Source organism: Cricetulus griseus, chromosome 3 (assembly GCF_003668045.3).
Source record: "Cricetulus griseus strain 17A/GY chromosome 3, alternate assembly CriGri-PICRH-1.0, whole genome shotgun sequence".
Taxonomy (NCBI): Eukaryota; Metazoa; Chordata; class Mammalia; order Rodentia; family Cricetidae; genus Cricetulus; species Cricetulus griseus.
The window spans coordinates 120,420,632-120,441,266 of NC_048596.1; the positions used below are offsets into that span (position 1 = coordinate 120,420,632).

General features: G+C 40.1%; 1 protein-coding gene across 1 annotated transcript in view; it reads right to left on the reverse strand.

Annotated features, from left to right (window-relative positions):
- Agbl1 (ATP/GTP binding protein like 1) overlaps positions 1-20,635 on the reverse strand; it is a 744,973-nt gene that overhangs the window by 41,897 nt on the left and 682,441 nt on the right. The window contains exon 23 of the mRNA XM_035441643.1: positions 14,871-14,891. Within this exon, the coding sequence (XP_035297534.1) occupies positions 14,871-14,891 (21 nt within the window). The remainder of the gene's footprint in view (positions 1-14,870; positions 14,892-20,635) is intronic.

A 20,635-nucleotide genomic window follows, 5' to 3' on the forward strand; every position in this document is an offset into this window, starting at 1 on the left:
AGTATGACTCCTCATGGAAAAAGTATCATTAGTTCATTGGAAGTGCTATAACAAAATGCCATAAACTAGCTCATTTGTAAACAACATACAGTAATTACTTTCTCAAAACTCTGGAGACTGGGAAGTCTAAAATCAAAATGTCAGCTGAGTTGTAACCCACATTTCCAATCCACACGAAAGCTTTCTATGTGCCTGCATGGAGGAAAGAGCAAAGGACATTTGTATCCTCTACTTTTTAAAGGCACTAGCATAACCCAAGACAGTCCCAACCTCACAACTTAATCATTTTCCAAATTTCATCATATTGAAGCTTAGTGTTTCAATATATGAATTTTTGGGGTGGGAGACACAAACATTTGCTCCATAACAGGGAAGAAAGAAAAGTTGACATTATTAAGCACTGTGGGGTGGAGATATTTCAAATACCTTTGAAAATGCTGTTCAAAAGTGGGTTATTCAAAATTGTATTATCATGCCTTATAATCTTGTGGTCCTCAATGGTAACTAGCCAGATTTCTAACTCGTTAATGGAATTCTGAGGATTTTATTCAGAAATCAACTCATGTGGCCCAGTAGGGAAGCACGAAAGATCAACATGCCTTTGGTCTCAAACTGCAATCCCCAGAGCGCTTAAAATGAAAAGCAAAGATAAGGGTTTTCTCTGTCACTTTAAACAGGGAAAATTAATTGCTCCTGTGGAGTTGAAAACTTTATGTTTGAAAAGAAACCAGTACAAAATGCTTTTTTTTCCCATCAGTTCCCACCTGTGGCGACCTAGGGTTTGGCAGCAAATTGGAGCTTAAAGAATGTATTCACAAAGACAAATGCCAGACATATCTCTAATTAGAAATGCCTACTTCTGCAGACTGTGAGGCTGCAGGCTGGTGATGGGCAAAAGGAAGGAGGTTAGCTTTATGGTATTTTTCTGTTTGAAAATGAGTGTCTTCATACCTGGTCTGTATGTGCAACAAGGTGAGCCTACTGAACACTACAGTAGTGAAAATTAAATGAACAAGGCTTGCTGCTCATACAGTTATTGATTGACAACTGATATGGAGAGTAGGTCTATCTACTTTTCTATTTTGTCTGCAATTATGGTAATCAGGCTAACAGTCCCCATAGCAACAGCATGCTCTGTATAAACTCATGAATGGGCAGGACACAATCTAGGATTCAAGACAGGGGCTTGAGCTTTACATTTCTCAATGGAGTGATTTAGACAAATATAAGTATTAGTTTAGTATTTTTTCCATCATAAGAAATGGAAGACTGCAGTCCTTTTTATTTAAAAAAAATACATTAAGGAGGAGAATATAAGACGAGTTTTTGGGACTTCATAGGTTCCATTTGTGATTAAAGCAGATGATAGGCTGTCCCAGAAATCTAATCATTGCCCATTTTTAAGAGTGCCCACAATGTGCTAGCAGCACTTCACCACAGCTTTGAAATTTGCTCTATATTTTAGAGAGGACTCTGTTGATCAATATGAATTGGAGAAATCCATCATAGCAACACAATCCATTTTCTCATCTGAGTAAGGAAGACAGGGATATGACTGTTACAAAGCTGTTGGTCGCATCAGGTGGGAAAATCTCCCCCCAAAGTGTTTCCCTATAAATAGAATTAGAGTTTAAATTTAAATATACCATTTCATAATTATTCAACTCAGTCAATCCAGACAATTCCATCTTCCCCTCAAGAATGATGTAGAAAGGTAAGATACAAGTGCCCAAACTGTTAATTGTGAAGGATGGGGTATGAAATTAATTGAAGAAGCTCTAGGAGCCTGAATCTTAGGCAAGAGGGGAAGTCAGATCAGGTTTTTAGTTTGAAAAGCATCAAGGCAAATATTACCCAGTGGGTCAAGATGTGATACCAAATAGAACACATGAAGATAGAGGGAGGAATCAACCACTGAAAGAAGCCAAGTTGCCTATTCTATGAGGCATTGAAGCAGTTGTCCATCCTTGAATTAGGTAAAAGTGCTGTGGTGGAGAGAATGAGTAGAAGTGGGGATTCAGGAGGAACTAGACATTAATGAGGGCAGCTTCTCTCAAAAGAGCCCATGGAAGGGTGGTAGGAGTGAGGAGAGGTTGATTTGTTGAATCAGCAGACAGAAAAATATTCATAATGATTTAGCCCTGGCAATGCCACTTCTTATGGGAAGTTTAGATGTTCACTTGGACTTGTTTGATGAATAATATATTTGGGCTTCCTATTGGAGCACTTGTCAGGCTGACAGGCTAAGGTTAAGACTTGTCTTTAATGTGTAGGCACATGGATATTCTCTTTGATGCTCTAGGTCCTGCAGCTGAAAGATGGATGTTGCTAAAGATCATGGACCTGAGGATGCTGTTTTGTTTCCCTTTCCCATACCATGGAGGAGGAGGAAAAGGAGGAGGAGGAAAGAGGTAATGGAAGTGCAGAGAGGGAAGGGCAGAGAGACAAGTTGAAAGAAGAGAGGGAAAGAGAAATGACAACAGCATTTCTAATAAGGTTTCTTCAACTTATATCCCAGATAAATCACTTAAGTATGCCTAATTTAATGGAAATTAGCAGTGAAATCTCACATATACTAAGAGTGGGGGTGAAAACAAGGTTTACATTACCATCCATCCACAATTAGCTGTTGGTTTCCAAAGGATATCAATTCTCTTTTCAAACCAGTGGTACTAAAGGCATCCATATTTTAGCTATGCACACAAAAAAAAAGAAAAAGAAAAAAGAAAAAACTTTGCTTGGAAATTTCTAGTGTTGTTTCTACAGCCAACTTGGAAAATTGAAAGATCAGAGCCAATACCAGCTTTGATGAAACTGTAATCTCTGTACATCAGATGTGTCTCCTGCAGTGCAGACACCATCAGCATGCTAGTTTCTTCCCAAAGGGATCACAGCCACTGCATCTCTTTTCCGTGTGGTTTCTTCCACTCACTTATTCATCAGATGCATTTTTTTCCTTCTCCCATCTCTTGTTCTCCATATATCTTTTGGATATATGTCTGAAATAAATGCCCAGACTCCCAGGATACTTCTCCTCATTTAAGCAAGTGCATAGTTTCTACCACCAGTGTTTTCAGAAGGCAATGTTTAAATGTCAAAGGGAAAAGAATTTGGGGTTCTCTCTCTCTCTCTCTCTCTCTCTCTCTCTCTCTCTCTCTCTCTCTCTCTCTCTCTCATTGTGGTGAGACTTTGGCAGGCTATCGGTCCAGTTTTAAATGCTCTTTCCCAGGCAAGTTGAGGTAATTGTCAAGAAATTTAAGTCTTGCCTGTACCTGTCACTTGCTATTCAGCCTTCAGTGTGTGACTTATATTCCATAAGCCTCAAATTCCTCTCTTGCAAGTTGAGAGTAAAAAGTAAGACATCGTTTAGTTCATTGAAAGCAGTAGATACTAGTGGCTATAAATTAGTTCTCTCCCTCGCCCAGTCTGTTGACAACTTAACCAAGAAGGTTATATTATTAAAATGTAAATATGAACTCTGTTTTCATCAGGGATATCTGTGTGTTAGATGAGGATTCTTTGAGCCAGGGTGGATGGCTGTAGTGGATGGAAGAGGGAAATTCTGCCTTGCTGAAGCTGTCTCAAAGAGTAGACTTATAACAGGTACATGGCCTGTATCCTAGCTCCCTTGACATAAGCTCAGATAATCTGCCTGGCCCTGTCAAGTCCCCAAATCATGTTTTTTGTGATAAAATCCCCGAAAAAGCAGGGAACCTACTAAATATAGCTGCAGAATACAGAAGGTACTCTGAAGATAAGTGTAGACTTTCTCCAACTGTAATAGTGTGTGAAGTACTTATCATGGGGCCTGGTACACAGCAATCTTTGTAAGGGTTTTTCACCATTGAGGTATGATGTATGGTTATTATTATTGCTCTTCCTATCAATATTACTATTTCTTGGATTGTTTTTCTTGTCTTTAGAATCTTCCCACGTATCATATCAACATGGTCTAAATTGACATCCTCAGAAATGTACTTTCCCCAGCTCTTGTGCTATGCCTGAGATCTTCCTTAAGCAGGTAGAATATTGGTCTCCTTTAGTGTTACTACAGCTTAGTATAAGTCATCTGTAGATTCATTTCTAAGAAAGGAGCCTGGCGTTGGTGGCGCACGCCTTTAATCCCAGCACTTTGGAGGTGGAGGCAGGCAGATCTCTGTGAGTTTGAGGCCAGACTGGTCGACAGAGCCAGTGCTAGGATAGTCTCCAAAGCTACACAGAGAAACCCTGTCTTGAAAAACCAAAAAAAAAAAAAAAAAAAAAAGAGAGGGGCTGGAGAGATGGCTCAGAGGTTAAGAGCACTGACTGCTCTTCCAGAGGACCTGGGTTCAATTCTCAGCATCCATATGGCAGCTCACAAACTGTCTGTAACTTGAGTTCACACCAATGCACATAAAATAAAGTTAAATAAATTATTTTTTTAAAAAAGAAAGGAAGAAAGAAAGAAAGGGAAGGAAAGGAAAAAGATACCTGCCATCACTAATCCAAGGGTGTTCAAAGTTGTAAAGCAGGGAGGACACTAGGCCTGAGGTTGGAGTCTGGTGAGTATTTGGGTCCTAAGCTCCTGCATTCAGTATAGTCATCATTTTGACTGTTGGGAAGACACAGTGGGTGATTTTTTGGGTAACTATACCCAAATTCTTCAGCTTTGTGCCAGTTTTCCCCTAATGCTTCTCTCTTGTCTCTCTGGTATAGATTTTGTGAACTGACTATTACAGACTTCAGTAGTCCTTCAAATATTCTTTCATAGATTTAGTCTCTTTAACTCAAATTCAGCAACATTTATCACCCTGCCACCAAGGCAGTTGACAGGTAGGATAAAAATGCTCTACAAATTCTTTCAAATGATGCCTTTGCTGGGTCCTTGAGGCTGTGTGATCTACAGCTCTTGCATTTTGAATATCCTGAGCTATGAGCCAAGGCTTACATGCTGCCTTCTTCATCTTCTGCAAAATGTACAACATGCAGTTTTACCTATGTGGGTTGTTACATTTTTTCTTCATGTTTTGAATCGCCTTTTATTCTTCCAACATGTGTTTCCTGAGCCTGTTTCATTAATTTGTGTCATTCCACCCATACATATTAATGGTTCACAGGCCTCTCTTTTTTTGTGGTTTTGCTGGATATGAGCCGAGGTACAAATAAGGCATTGTAGGGTCACAGAATGAAGCTCCCCTCTCTTTAACAAAGTCATAGGTGAGAAAGAGTTGATTTAATGTAAGCACAAATAGCTGCATCTCTTTGAACACCCTTATCATGGCTCTTCTACACCTCTGAGCTTGAGAAGTACTAACTTTCACTAGATTTTAAAACACTCAGAATTCTGCATTACTTGGATATATACCCTCAGCAACAGCAAGTGTGGAGGTGGGCTCTAGGCACTAAACTTGGAAGAATTATCTTGGTGTGGTATTTGAAGAAATGTCACAGAGGTCCCCTAGTGTTCTGTGGCCCTGTTTGCTAGGTGGGGGTGTTGTGCCCTGTGGTTACTGCCATACTGGAGCAATAAGCAGTGCTTGCAGCTTTTCTTCTGATCCATTGAATAAATCCATCATAATCTTATGCTTATCCCTATCAATGTGAGATGTCTGTCTGTCTGTCTGTCTGTCTGTCTGTCTGTCTGTCTGTCCAGTCTCACAAGATAACCTCAATCACATAACATCCTGATCTCCCTTTTTGGCCACACACAACATTCTGCTCATTGATAAGGCTTCATTTTGGCAAATTACAAAACCTCCATCATGTCACTTCTCTTGAATAATGTTGCAGATATCGCAACCTAGACAGCAACATTTATTAAATACAAATGAAGCCAAAACTAAATAAAACAGTATGTGGGATCAGCTGTCTGTAGTGGCTACCATTTGTTTTCTTTGCTACTTCACAGAGTCTAGAGTCACTAGGACCTGGACATGTAGTATTCCTGGCAAAGTTGTGAATTTGCATCAGATGAGATGAATCTGTACCTTAAATCCTTAAACATTAAACCTTCCAATGTTCTTTGTTTGAAACTATACTTGCTAATTGCCCAGGCTTTTATACCATTATGGATCTCGTTTCCTTTGGCTGACTTTATGTTTGACCCATGACATAAACGATAACGTTATGCCCAAAGTATCTAGCACTGAAGAATCTACCTAGTTCACACGTTTCTTCTCTGTGTCACCAGGATTTTAAAATTTTAGCTCCTTTCATTGGGTCACTTCCATGAGACACCTCCACCTGGAGGGTCACTTCCATGAGACACCTCCACCTGGAGTGAGACACAACAGACTCCACAAAATGAGCAGAGGCAACTACTAAAAATGCAACTGAAAACATCCTGTATAAACCTACACTTGATTTCAGCTTCTAAAATTGTTTCTACTCTTGCTCCGTAGACACAGAGCTCCTTCCTCATTCCCTTGTCCAGTGACTTCAAATGTGTACCACAGAAATTCAAAAAATTATTCTCACTTACCTAGTACAGGAGTTGATTTGTAAAATGTAGAGTTAGCATAATGCCAATTCGTGGTGAGAGGAAAAATTGAAGTGCCAGCACTTTCAGCATGATCTTGAAGGAGGTGTTAGACTGTGGCTGACATGGGCACAGGAAAGTGAGGGCAGAGTATAAGTGCAGTGAACTCTGTAGTTGTAACCAATTGTGATGAAGCAGAATTTCCCATTCTCCACCATAAAGGGAGAGAGCTTTAATCCTTGGAGAATGGAGTGCTTGTGTTTTATGATATGGTCCCTGATCCCTTGCTCCTTGTCACCCCCAAAGCACCATGCTATACCACACTGATACATAATCCTCTCCTGAGATATCATGCCCTCTCACCCAATACCTTTGCAAATTTTATTTAGTGAGGTGGTATTTTGTGTGGTCTCACCTAACTTTTGCCTTATGTTCCAAATGATCTTCTGGCATTTTCTACTGTGCAAATCTTCCTCAGCTTGCAGTCCACTATAGGTGGGCACATAGTGAAACAAACAGAGTCCTACTATAGAAGTTTTGCATTGTATAACACTCTGTCTACTTTTTCTCTTCAATACAACTATTTTCACAGTGAATTCATTAAAAGCAAAAAGAGCATCCTGTTTATTGTTGATTCACCTTCACTGGTGTCTATCAGAACATTTTCTACAGCTAATGATATATATATATGTGTGTGTGTGTGTGTGTGTGTGTGTGTGTGTGTGTGTGTGTAGTGAGAAGTGGATAACTACTGGGTTAACCCAGTTCCTTCATCCTGAGTCTTGTAGTTACTCCTTGAGAGTGTAAGCACTGTCATGTTAGAAGTAGTGTGTAGGTCATAACATGGGTGGCATTTGGAATATGGGTCTAATGGCATATTAGGGAGTGATATATGTAGTCACTGGTAGTGCCACTATAGAATATCTGCTGTCTTTCATTGTAAGACAACTCTTTTGATTTTTCTAATGCAATACTCATTTTAAGTTGCAGCCCAGTTATGAGACAGGAAATGGTCTTCTTTTCATGTTCAGAGTTCCAGTAAAAGGAAATTAGGTATTGAGAATGTGGAAGGGTACCAGAGAAAAGGGGCTGGGTCGATTGCAATAATATTTAGAACACAGTCCCAGAGGAGGAAAGGTGGCTGAGACAAAGACATTCAGGTGTTATATTAGCAATGGTATTGTTAACCACTTCCAAGAGCTACCAGACATGTGGACATATAAACACACACATAATATGTTAACTCATGGAATTACTCCTGACTCTGGGAGGGCTGAAGCACACTCAAGCTTTGCAGAAACAGAGGGCACTGTAGTTTAGACCTGGGTTGGCAAAAGCCAGCTCTGATCCCTTAGATGAGTGCCAGGGGAAAGGGAAGCTCAGATGAAATGGAGGACTGTACTCTGCTGAGTTATGGCTTGCTGTGAAATAAGGTTTTAGGAGATAAGTTAAACTTGTGCCCTGGGAAGGAAATATAGTGATTGGTTCTGGGGACATGGGATTCTCTTAGTAATTTTGAGTCAAGAAAACTAAATACAGCTTATGTAAACTTATGGTCCACTTCCAGCATTTGCACTCAACATTTTACTCCCTCAGATTATCATGGAACTGAGAAGGCAGACTTGAGTTTTTCTTGCTCATCTTTCCTATATTGTGGGACTATGTTTTTGAAATATTTGGTTTAGGTAAGTAGTACCTCCAAAATGCAATCACAGCTTCATTTGCAATGTGTTGTGATATAAAATGTGGGGCTTTTGTTAAAAAGGATTGAAATACTGCATGTATGAGTATGGACAATTCAAATAATCACTTTGATTTTTCTGATTGCTCTCCCATGAAATGAAGAGTGTTGTTTAGCCATCCCTTGGGGCTGTGAGTGTATAGCATGTGAAACAGCATATCTGTAAGCAGCTTCTAAATTTGAGGGAGATGATCCAACGTGCTGTACAGGGTTTATTGTTCTGTTCATCCACTGTTCACTCTATGGCTATTTATGATATTCCCACTGTGCTCTAACACTGTTAGACATTCTGGGGATTCTATAGGGAACAAATAAACAAACTCCTGCTCTAGAGAGAGCAAGTATTTCTATTGTGATGGTAAGAAGGAAGACTGAAATAAGCAAGAAAACACATAGTTTCAGATTACCCAATGAGAGCTGTGAACAATCAAAACATGGAGAGAGATAGTTACTTTTGTCACATCATATGCAGTCACTACCACTGACTGATAGCAGAGTGTATAGCTGCATACATGATATTCTCTCCTGGAGCACATAGCAGAGTACTGTAAGATCTGGGCTGTATGTTGAGTGTCCACTGTAACTCTTGGCTGCTGGCACCTCATGGGCTATTGGAACCATTGTTTATTCAGTACTGCACTAAATATATGGCAGTCACTGATCACCTTCTGATGTGTTCTTGCCATGAAATATGAATAGAAAAGTCACAGGTTTTGGAGTTGAAAGGAGACTGAAGGCTTCAATCAGTTTGATGTTAATAGAGTCATTCAGTAAAATAGTATGCTGGCAAACTCTAGGGTATGACAGACCTGGATTTACTCTGAGTTCTAACACCAATTGCCACATCCAAGCAGTGTGAATTTTGTAAATCCATTTTCTCATCTTTGAAAGAGGAGTTTTAGAAGCCTGCTAATACGTAAGATTTTTGACAGTATGATATAAACAAATGAAAAGTGTATTTCGTATGGTTCCTGAGTACATTCAGCCCTCAATACATTTTTTGTAGGTGCAAAACCAAAACTAACTCAAGGATTTTCCACATGCATCAAAACAAGTCATTGTAATAATAATAATAATAATAATAATAATAATAATAATAATAATAATAATAAATAGAGCTAGAAACTAACACGTTTCCTTTAGACTCCAATTTTGAGCCCAAAACTCATGTGATCTCCCTGGGCTGGAACTTTTTTTCAAGTATCAAATAGATAGATCTATGCAACAGAGGACCTTCTTTCCTATAAAAATATCACAATGACAGTGCATGTAGCAACTGCCTCTTACACAGGCACTCTGGCTTGTTGCCACTCAAAGCTGTGTCACGTGAGTAGTGCAGTAGGTGTGATATACATTCCAAACCCTGGGTAGGAGGGAAATGGGTGGGGCTCTTCTGCTCTGGCCATATGCCTGAGGCTAAGTAGTTTATGTGTATTAGAAATAATTTTTAATTAAAAAAGTAATAGCAGGACAAACCTCAGAAAGAGATATGGTTATCTCCACATTCAAGGTTAAGGAAAATCAATTGTGTGCTTTAGGATGCTTGTGTCTGTGAAACACTGGGCTTGAAAGCCCATGCATTTTCCCCCTTATACCATTATACTGCTGGTGTCACACTCACACTGTTGTGATTGTGACATGCTTACAATTCCATGGAGCTTCCCAGAGTTAAAATATGAACTGCTGGTCATTCAGAAGGAGAATCCTGTCTTACAATGACAGGGACACTTATCAGTGCCTACACAAGCAGCCCTTTACTTCAAGGAGTAGATGGTGTCTTCACTGCTTAGCTCAAAAAGGGACAATGAGGACTTTTCAAAGAAAACTGAGCTGACTAACAATCTGTGGTAGGGGGCTTTCCCCAGCAGCTATTACTGTGACTTCCCAGCCATGCCATAAGTGAGGCATGCATTAGGTCTCGAGATCTCAGAGCTCCAGCCCAAGTCATAGTTGTAGCAGCTAACATGGCGTGAATGTTTAAAGCTTTAATCAGATGTTCGGGCATCAGTTTCATGAGCACTTTTGCTTTTGATGAGAAAATACGCATTTCCTTTGGGGTGAATGTCAAATGTTCATAAACAGAGAAGCATCTGAAATATCTATGAGCAGTATTTATTTATGGGAATAATTTATCCTGAGCCTCTATGTGCCTCTGCAGCTCTAGTATTTATCTATGACATTATCTATCAGTGCACAGTGCCCATATATCCACATGCACCATCTATTGATATTCTTGGAATCTATCTCTAATTGTTTTCTAAGCTCTAACTAGTGGGTAAGAGTGATTCACTTCCTGCTGGATGGCAGCACATGCTTTTCCTTGACTTCTTATTTTACCCGTAGTCAACATGTGGCCAAATTATTTATTGGTACTTCTATGAATTTTCCTGCATCCCTCAGCTACTGCATACCTTTCTGTCTACAATGTCTGGCCCAATCATGGTGAGAATTCTTTTACTCATATCTTGTATTTCCCATTCTACCTTGTGCTTTCTTCTTCTGGTCATTCCATAATCATAACAGTCAGTCATGTTGTGATCAAAGAGGTACAAAGAACATTCACTCTTGAATGAGGATATGCAAGTTCATGCATTTAGCTTTATGGATGTACCATTTTCAACAAATCCTATAAACACTTTGATTCACTTCATCCTTGGGACCTGATTAGTAACGTAGTGCTGAGCTTTGGGGTATATTTTACCCTGTTTTCCATATATGTTGGCCTTCTACACAATATACTTTGTCAAGAACCTGTTTAACTAAAGGACATTTTTTATTAGTTATATAAAATCAGTCATTAAATGGGATTTATTTTTCCAAAGAAATTACTTTTATTAGTTCAAATTAGAAACAAGCCTGCTTCACATGTCAATCACTTCTCCCTCTCCCTCCCCTATCCCCAATCCCCCACCAGACCTCCACCTCCACCCCTTCTGCTCCCCACAGAAGGTAAGGCCCTGCCTGGGGATTCCCCAAAGTCTGTCATGTCATCCAGGACAGGGCCTTGGCCCTACCCCATTTGTCCAGGCTGAGAGAGCCTCCCTCCAAGTGAGATGGGTTCCCAAAGTCCCTTCTTAGGCCAGGGATAAATACTGATCCACTACCAGGGGCCCCATAGAGTGCCAAGACCTCTTCATTGACATCCACATTCAGGCGTCTGGATCTGTCCAATGCTGGATTCCGACATGCAGACAATGTAGACCATCATGCACAAAACTTAAGTCCAAATGGATCAAAGATCTCAACAAAAATCCAGCCACACTGAACCTCTTAGAAGAGAAAATGGGAGATACCCTTGAAGGAATTGGTACAGGAGACTGCTTCCTGAACATAACACCAGTAGCACAGACATTGAGATCTACAATTAATAAATGGGACCTCCTGAAACTGAGAAGCTTCTGTAAGGCAAAGGACACAGTCAGTAAGAGAAAACAACAGCCCACAGAATGGGAAAAGATCTTCACCAACCCCACATCTGACAGAGGGCTGATTTCCAAAATATACAATGAACTCAAGAAGCTAGCCACCAAAACACCAAACAATGAAATTAAAAAGTGGTTGCAGAACTAAATAGAGGATTCTCAACAGCGGACTCTAAGAAACTTAAGAAAGTGCTCAAATTCCTTAGCTATCAGGGAAATGCAAATCAAAACAACTCTGAGATACCATCTTAAATTTGCTAAAATCAAAAACACCAATGACAGTTTATGCTGGAGAGGATGTGGAGAAAAAGGAACACTCCTCCATTGCTGGTGGGAGTGCAAACTTGTACAACCACTTTGGAAATGAGTATGGTAGTTTCTCAGGAAAATGGGAATCAGTCTACCTCAAGATTCAGCAATTCCTTTCTTGGGCATATACCCAAAGAAAGAACATTCATACAACGAGGACATATGTTCAACTATGTTCATAGCAGCATTGTTTGTAATAGCCAGAAACTGGAAGCAACCTAGATATCCTCAACTGAAGAGGATAGAGAAAATGTGGTACATTTATACAATGGAGTACTACTCAGTGGAAAAGAGCAATGGAATCTTGAAGTTCGCTGGCAAATGGATGGAACTATAAGAAATCATCCTGAGTGAGGTAACCTAATCATAAAAAGACAAACATGGTGTGTACTCACTCATGTATGGATTTTAGACATAGAGCAAAGGATTACCAGCCTACAATCCTCATCACCAAAGGAACTAGGAAACAACAAGGACTCTAAGAGAAGAATGCATGGACCCTGGAGAAGTGGAAGGGGTAGGATCTCCTAAAGGATATTTTAAACCACTCATTCCATGTAGAAACTATGATGCTGTATTGTTATCGTTTTAACCATAAACATGTAAGAAGTATAAACCGCTGTTGATCCAAATCCATAAATGAGAAAACTGAATACTATGGAATACCACAAAGTATACTACTTTTAATCCATTGTCATAAAATGAGAAAACCCGTGCCTGAGAGATGTGTAAATCAAATAAGCAGTACCTGCGTACAGACCTTGGTAACTGCATAAGAATATACCAATAGAAAGGAGAAAAATTAAGATTACAAGCTTCATTTTTTAGTGAATCAAAGGCAACAAATAGACTTATTTGATATGTCCTCAGTGCTCAGATACGAAGATTAGATCTGATTTCTATGAGATACTCATGTCTTTGAAGTTTCATAATTTTTACATTATCCAGTGACCACATGGCTGGTTTGACCTTGTGGATAAACTTGCCAGTTCACCCATGAATGGGCATGGATACTTTGGAACTGGCCATTTCAGACATTTTTGTCTTTGCTCAGGGATTTGTGTAGCATATAAAGGTTACTAATAAAGCAAAACTAACAACTGTTTTCAGTAGATTTGCTCTTTCATCACATATTGCTAAGTGCTTGATGTGAGGGTTAGGCCATCTGACTCTCACTCTGAATTCTAAAATATATAAATAGAATTCTAAAATTCTAGTTACTAAATTAACATTCTAATATATATATATATATATATATGTGTGTGTGTGTGTGTGTGTGTGTGTGTGTGTGTGTGTGTGTAAATAGCTGGCATTGGTGCTCAGTTATTTATATAAATGGGGAAACTGAGAAAAGGAAGAGTTTAAGTCACATTGATAGTAACTATTAAAATCAGATTTGAGCACTTATAGTTATCTCTGATGCCTCCCTATTGTTGAGATAGTTTATGAATGTCTTAATGCTTCAATTCTGGTATGAATATTTCCTAACTAAGAGGGTTATGAGAACCTGTCATTGACACAGCCCTTTGATTAGAAAGCAATAAACTAATTACAACACAACCATAATTAGTTGTTGCTTGACCTTGAACTCTCTGACTGCAGGAGTTATAATCTAACTCACTTTTATTATTTCAGTGGCAACTAGATAGTGTGTTCTTGCCTTGAGATGATGCATAGTACTTACGTTTGAGTGAAACTGAGGAGACAATTACGTATGTGTGATGGATATCCTTATCCCCTAGAATTTTAAGAATTACTCAGTTCAGAAATGGCTGAGATCTTGAAGAAAAGTGTTATTCTTTCATAAGTGTTCTTCCATGCTTCCAGTGGAAAAGTCTCCCTGGGGAGGTATTCAGTGGTGTGTCTGCTCATGTAGAAGACAAGAGTTCAGTTCCCAGTATAGTATCCATGTTGGGAGGCTCACAACCATTTTAACTCCATCCTCAAGAGACCCGATACTTTCATATGGCATCCACAGCCAACTGAACTCATCTGTAGAGACACACATTCATACACATAAATTAAAATAATTCTAAAAATTAATTCCATTGTAGGAAGCCTCATCTGTTAGAACTCCACTGCCATCTATAAGGGTAGGAACAAGATGAACACAGCTTCCTATACCCCCACTCCCTGGACATAAGAGTAGTTAAAAGGTGAGGTAACAGGACATGAAGGGCTTTTCCATCATTCCCGTCTACCTTGTTACACTGTCTCTCCACAGAGATATAGCAGAGACCTGATTTTTTTTCTGGCTAAAGGTGACTGACTCACTAACATTCTCAGAAACATAGAAGTGTATGTTCATCCAAACAGATGAGAGTCTATATATACATGGGGGGAGGGAGGGATGGAGGGAGGAAGATAGAGAAGGGGGAGAGACGTATAGACACACCAAGAGAGATGAAAGAAAAATTTGTAATTAGGAGGTCATCAAACATTATGTTCCTCAGAATCATTTGTCAAACAGCAATGCCTGCTAAGGGTCTCTGTATCAGAGCTTAATTTGCAGTCATGTAATGTCACCATGCTTGGATGTCACTGTGAAACATTTATAAATCAGGCCCTAATGAACAGATTCTGTGCTTTACAGCTGCATTTAGCTCTTACTCTAAGTTGGTTGAATAAAAGAAGAATATATATATATATATATATATATATATATGTGTGTGTGTGTGTGTGTGTGTGTGTGTGTGTGTGTGTACATGCATTTTGTGTACATAATTATATTCATATAAACAGGAGAATGAGATTCACATAGTCAGGATATATAATAGAACAGGTTGTGAAAAGTAAATGAGAGCCCAATATCGATGTGAATGTAAAAATATACCAGGACAGAGAGGAAAACCATATTGCTCACACAAAGGGAATGAAGGAATACTGTCTCCCCTGGTGGAGCTTTGATGATTAATAATAAGAATGACAGTGCACCGAGAACTTGCTTGTGCTGGACTCTATTCTCAACCCATATGCCATCATCTCCCACAATCCTAGAAACATGACAGAGGTGGGCTTCATTCTCTTTCCTTTTCAAATACTAAACTGAGGCTCAGAGAGGCTTAATTACCTGGGCCGTGTTCATTGTTGCCGAGTGACTGGTTTGTAAGGCTTTTGACATATCCAGCCTCTAAGCCACTGAGTCACTATTAATGAACATGCACACACACACACACACACACACACACACACACACGCACGCACGCACGCACGCACGCACGCATGCGCGCGCGCACACACACACACACACACACACACACACAGTGTTGCAGAAGATCAGAGGAGACACAAGTGAAAGCCCAGAAGGGGATTCAAATAGTTTCCAGTTTTAATTTTATGACTTATGTTCCTAAGTCCATTCATCCCATTTTATACATAGTAAAACTGAGTGAGAGAGTGTCATTCATTACACAAGAATAGACAACTAGAAACACTGGAGATGAAATTTAGAACCCAGTATGGATGATTACACAGTGTTTGTTGTCTGTAGGTCCTATGTTCTCCCATGAATTGTCTTAAGTATCAGAACGCTTTATGATTTGTTTCTAACTAATGTCCTCACACCTGTTGCAGATGTCTGAGTCTCTCACTGTAAGGCTTATGCCCACAACAACCCCATGAGATGAAACCAGTCTAGAATTGCACAGTGTTTTGTTTGAAACAAAAAATCTTTAGTGGAAGTGACATTTGAACCTAAAGGGCCCCCATTCCCAATAGAATGGATTTCTAAAACAGTGGCCCTTAAAGGAGATGTATTTAGTGGAAGGGGCTACAAGCCCTTTCTCATACCATCTGTGAAAAGAAAGATGCTTCACACATTTCGTGCAGTCCTGCTGATTTTTCACCATACTTCTTGGCAAACTGGTAGTCAAGTTGTATCCAAGTATGTTCCTTGCGTATATGTGAATGAATTCCTCTCATTACTCTTGGTAGGACCAAACTGGCCTAGGACATGCTGAGCACTATTTCTAGTCTTTCAGGTGACCAGTGCTAGAACCTTTCACTGTGTCTCACATTTTTGCTCTTTTCACACTCTCCAGTACAATGATTAGCAGTAGCCCATCTCTCTTCCATACATCTTCCACTTTGCTTTCACCAATTAGACAGCAGAAGAGCAATGAGTTTTGGAGTTTGTGGGCCTAGTCCAGAATCTTGATCATAACATCTGGAAGCTTGTGTGAATGTAGGGAAGACAGTCAGTCTTCCCAAGGTCCTGATTTTTTTATGAGCTTTCAGAATTGTATAACAGATTAAAATATATGAGGTCTTAGTAAGTGGATCTTACAGCCATGCAATTGTATTTCAGGCTTGTCTTACATACCCCATTTCACATATAAAATCTTGTACAAATGTACATACACACAGAGAGACACACAGACACACTCCTCATTCATTCTCTCCAGAGACTAAGGATCTCTCTGCACCATTCAAATTTTCCAGCTTTTAGTGACACATACCACCTTTCCCCTACTATCAGTTTTGCTTATGTTGGCTCTGTAACATGCAAATATAACTGAGTTTTACTTGAGAGATAAACTCTTAAAAGGCAGCATGATTCTTCTGTTATGTGTGGAATACCAAGTGCTTAGAAACTTGTCATTAGCATAATATGTTCTTAGTGATTATTTTTGGAAGAAATAGAGGAACAAATGAATGAAGAAGGAAAGGAAGGAAGAGGAATCACATTGGAATGCATCTCAGCTCCTGCTCTCTCTATGTCTACACATGGACACATACATGTGAACACACATATACTCACAGTACACTTACATGTGTGTGTATGCACACAGTCATACACATACGTGTGTGGCCATACATGCATATGGATACACACACACACACACACACACACACACACACACACACACACACACACACACACACACAAACACACACACCAGTCCACAGTGACCTGAGAACTCTTTTGAGTTCAGAACTACTACTCATTCTCTCCAGCTCTAGTACCACATTGGCAAAGTCTGGGGATAATGGCTGAGTCTGTGAGCTGGGATGTTGTTTAGAGCTCCACTCTACTGAAGTATAAGAGAATTTCTGATGAGCCTGATTTTCAAATCATTTCCTTCACTCTACCATGCAGCATCCAGCAATTATTTACCCATTTTTTAACGTTAAGTATATTTGCCCGTTGTCCCTTCATATTCTACTAAATACCCTGTCTCCATCCTGGGAGATTGTGCCATGGAGATTGTGCAGCAGCAAAGGCTTATATACTATCTGTCAAAGTGGTACTCTCCTTCCCTGGACTGTGTGTAGTGGCTGCAAGGTGTTAACTGGTCAGAGTGAAAAGGGAAGCTGTAAAGACTATTCTGGAAGGAAAGGAACTCTGGCAAGGGCTCATGACAAAGGCAAGATTTCACTACTTCACTGCCAAGAAAACATTTGGGAATGAAGAGACCCAGGTGTGGGATGTGGTAAAGAAGTTGTAAAGAGGAAGACAGACATAAGGAAATGGAGAAGTGACTTCTAAATTGAGTGTGTTCACTCATCATGTCAGTAGTATTGACTGAATTCCTTCTAGGGGCTGCCAGGGATGCTCTTGCCTCTACATCTCAGAGTTCACTGGGGAGCCAGAGTGGAGTCAAATAGCTACAGGAGAGTACAAAGAGTGAGTCTCTAAGTGTGTCACGGGAGATCTGATTTCTCTGGAAGAGTCAGAGAAGATCTCCATGAGAAAGGCAGTTTTAGAGCTGAGATTTAAAGATGGGAGAGAGTTAGCTAGGCAAAGGAAGGTGGACAAAATTTCAGAGTAGTCCAGTCAGAGGGGGAACATACATACAACGCATATATTTTGGGATAGTAAATAAAAGGAGGTCAAAAACTAGAGAAAGAGAGTAGCTTGAGAAGAAGTCAGATGGGGAGGACACACACACACATACACACACACAAAGTCTAACATAATATGTGACTCTGCTTGCATTCCACAGACATTAGTGGTCATCTCATGATTACCTTTGTGATTTCAAGCTAACATATTTAACATCTTTGCATATCTATTTTCTTATTTAGATAACTGAAGTGACAATGGTAGCAACTTCATATTGTGCTGTAAAGGACAATGAAAACCCAGTGCCTATCATGGAAGCAAAAATCAATGCACATTATTTTGTAACATTAAAGTTCTAGAAAGATGTTCCTCGCTTGTTTGATAGGAGTGATAAATACCTGTGAGAATCAGGAGACTAGACGTGAATCATGCAATTATTTCTCATGGACCTGTGTCAGATCTTCTCTCTTTTATTTCTACCCCTCAGCTATCCATTTCATGAAATGGGCATAACATCTGCTTCTATTTTGCTTCCCAGAAGTCATAGAGAAGGTCATTGCAGGGAAAGAAAAGAGAGAAGAGAAAAGAAAAGAAAGGAAACCAAGCAATGAAATCAGAGAGATTTACATTGTTAGGGGTTAACAGAGCAAAGCTTTTATGCATGGTCTCAGAAAGAGGACATTTTCTTTTCAAACACATATAGATGGCCTCTTTGCCTCTTGGGAGGCAGATACAGGAAAGGCAAGGGGTGATGAAAAAGTGGGAGATGAACAAAGACACTGTCTGGAGCTAACTGTGAAAGACAGTGTGGCTGCCTGCTGTCCACCCCTTTGCAGCAGTGTCAAGTCAGGCCCCATCAACAGTGATGAGAAATCAGCCATAGGCCCTCTGAGAGGGTCCATTCCAAGAAGTAATTTATCTCTGGAGGCTGAACCTCTGTAATGTCCTTACTAATCTTGGGCTCCTGGGTTATGAAGGCTGCCATCAGGGATGAGTTATATTTCTAATAAGTCACTCTAGCTAATCAGAAGCTGTTAGAGCAGAGGGCAGGATGAACTGCTCTGCAGCTCCTGAGCAGTGGTCTAGAATGAAGAGAGAATGCCCTGCAAGGGCCTATGCCCTACATGGATTCTGCCTCCACCCATCTTTCAGCATCAGCCCAGAGAGAAACAGAAGGCACACACAGCCATACAAGGAAGATGAAGGGATCTATGTTTGATAGGGTTATGATTAAATCAAGGTTTTTGCTCTAATTACACTGCATTTAAATAAATGCAGCCTAGTAAGTAATTGTAATTGATGTGCAATTAAACATGTATTTATATCACCATCGCCTTTTCCATGCAGCTGTCTGTTCCAGCTTTTCATTGTGGCTGGGGACAGTGAAATCTGCCAGATGCTCAGTCGGAAGAGGCTCATTTCTCCCACATTGGTGCCTAGCTCTGTGGATCAGAAGGCAATCTAAAACAGAGGTGGAAAGACTTGGGTTGTAAAGCCATTGAACTCATTGGAAGAAGGTCCACATGTGTGTCCTTTTGGTGACTGGATTACTAGCCCACTCTTAGAAATGGCCTATAACCATCAACTGATGGACTTCTAGACCAACTTGGCTTGGAAGTAAACTCTTAACATACTGTTTACTTAGCTGATCTGTTTACTAGTGCTCAGTGCTGGGTCCCATGTTTCAAACGTAGTAGCCATCTCCCAAATAATTGTGCAAAGAAACTTTGAATACAAAGGTGAAGCCTTATACTGAATGCTCACCTGACTTCAGTCTAAATTGGGCAGTCATAATACAAAGAGGTCAACTATGTCACTCAAAGTGAGATTTAGACCTTGACAATTTATTACATGGGAATTAACCAAAAGTGATGATGCTCAGATGCTGGATAGAAAGGGTGAGCACTTATAGGCAGAAGATAAAGACTAGATAATGCAAAGTGGACAAAGGGAGACAAGTAAAAACATTACACAAAGATTCAAGCACTATTCATAATAGCCTACTCATCAATACTCTTATCTAGAGGAAGTGATTATTAAAAAGAGATATAGTCTAGGATATCTCTTGTCTGTGCTCCATAAGGACAATAAAATATCCCAAGGGAGCTGGTAGCATGACTCAGTAAGTAAAGTGATTGCTGTGTATGCATGAGGACCTGAGTTTGGATCTTCAGGAACCACATAAACAGCTTGATGTGCCGACATTCTTCTTCAGTTGCAGTGCTTGTAGCCAGAGGCAGGTAAATCCCTGGGGCTTTCTAGCTAGCCAGTTTAGCAAAAATGGAAGTCTCCATGTTCAAGAAGACACCTGTGTCAAAAAGCAAGACACTGAGGAGGACATCAACCTCTGTCTGATACCCATGCACTCATACACATAACACATACATAAACACCAGCTCAAGCCAAATGTGAAAGCTTAAAGCAATTGAAATAGAAGCACTGTGAGTGCATTTACTGCTCAGCAGAGTTGAATGTTTACTTGGGAGCCAGATAAACAAGATGATCCTTTGGCCTGACTCTCCTGTGGCCCTGATGGAATGCATCTGGTTGGACCCTTTGTCACCCATCACAGGGCTAATTAAGGAGCCAGAAATACCATGGTGTGCCACATCTGTTTGTGTTCTCCCGCCGGAAGGACACCATGCATCTCTTTGACAGTTAGTCATTACAGGAGCATATGTGCACCTCAAGCTTCTGCCAGGGACAGCTATACCCTAAAGAACCACATCAGAGCTCTAAGCCACACTGGCCTGAATATCAACTGTCACTCCAGTGGTCAGAGGAGATGTACACTGTTGCCCACTGAGATGGTTGTTGGAAATTCGGCCTCTCAGAGGAGTGTCAGGGGACACACATTGATGAGGTGAGAGAATGAGAAAAGGAGAAAAGTGAGAGAGAGGGAGAAACAGGCAGGCTTGTGT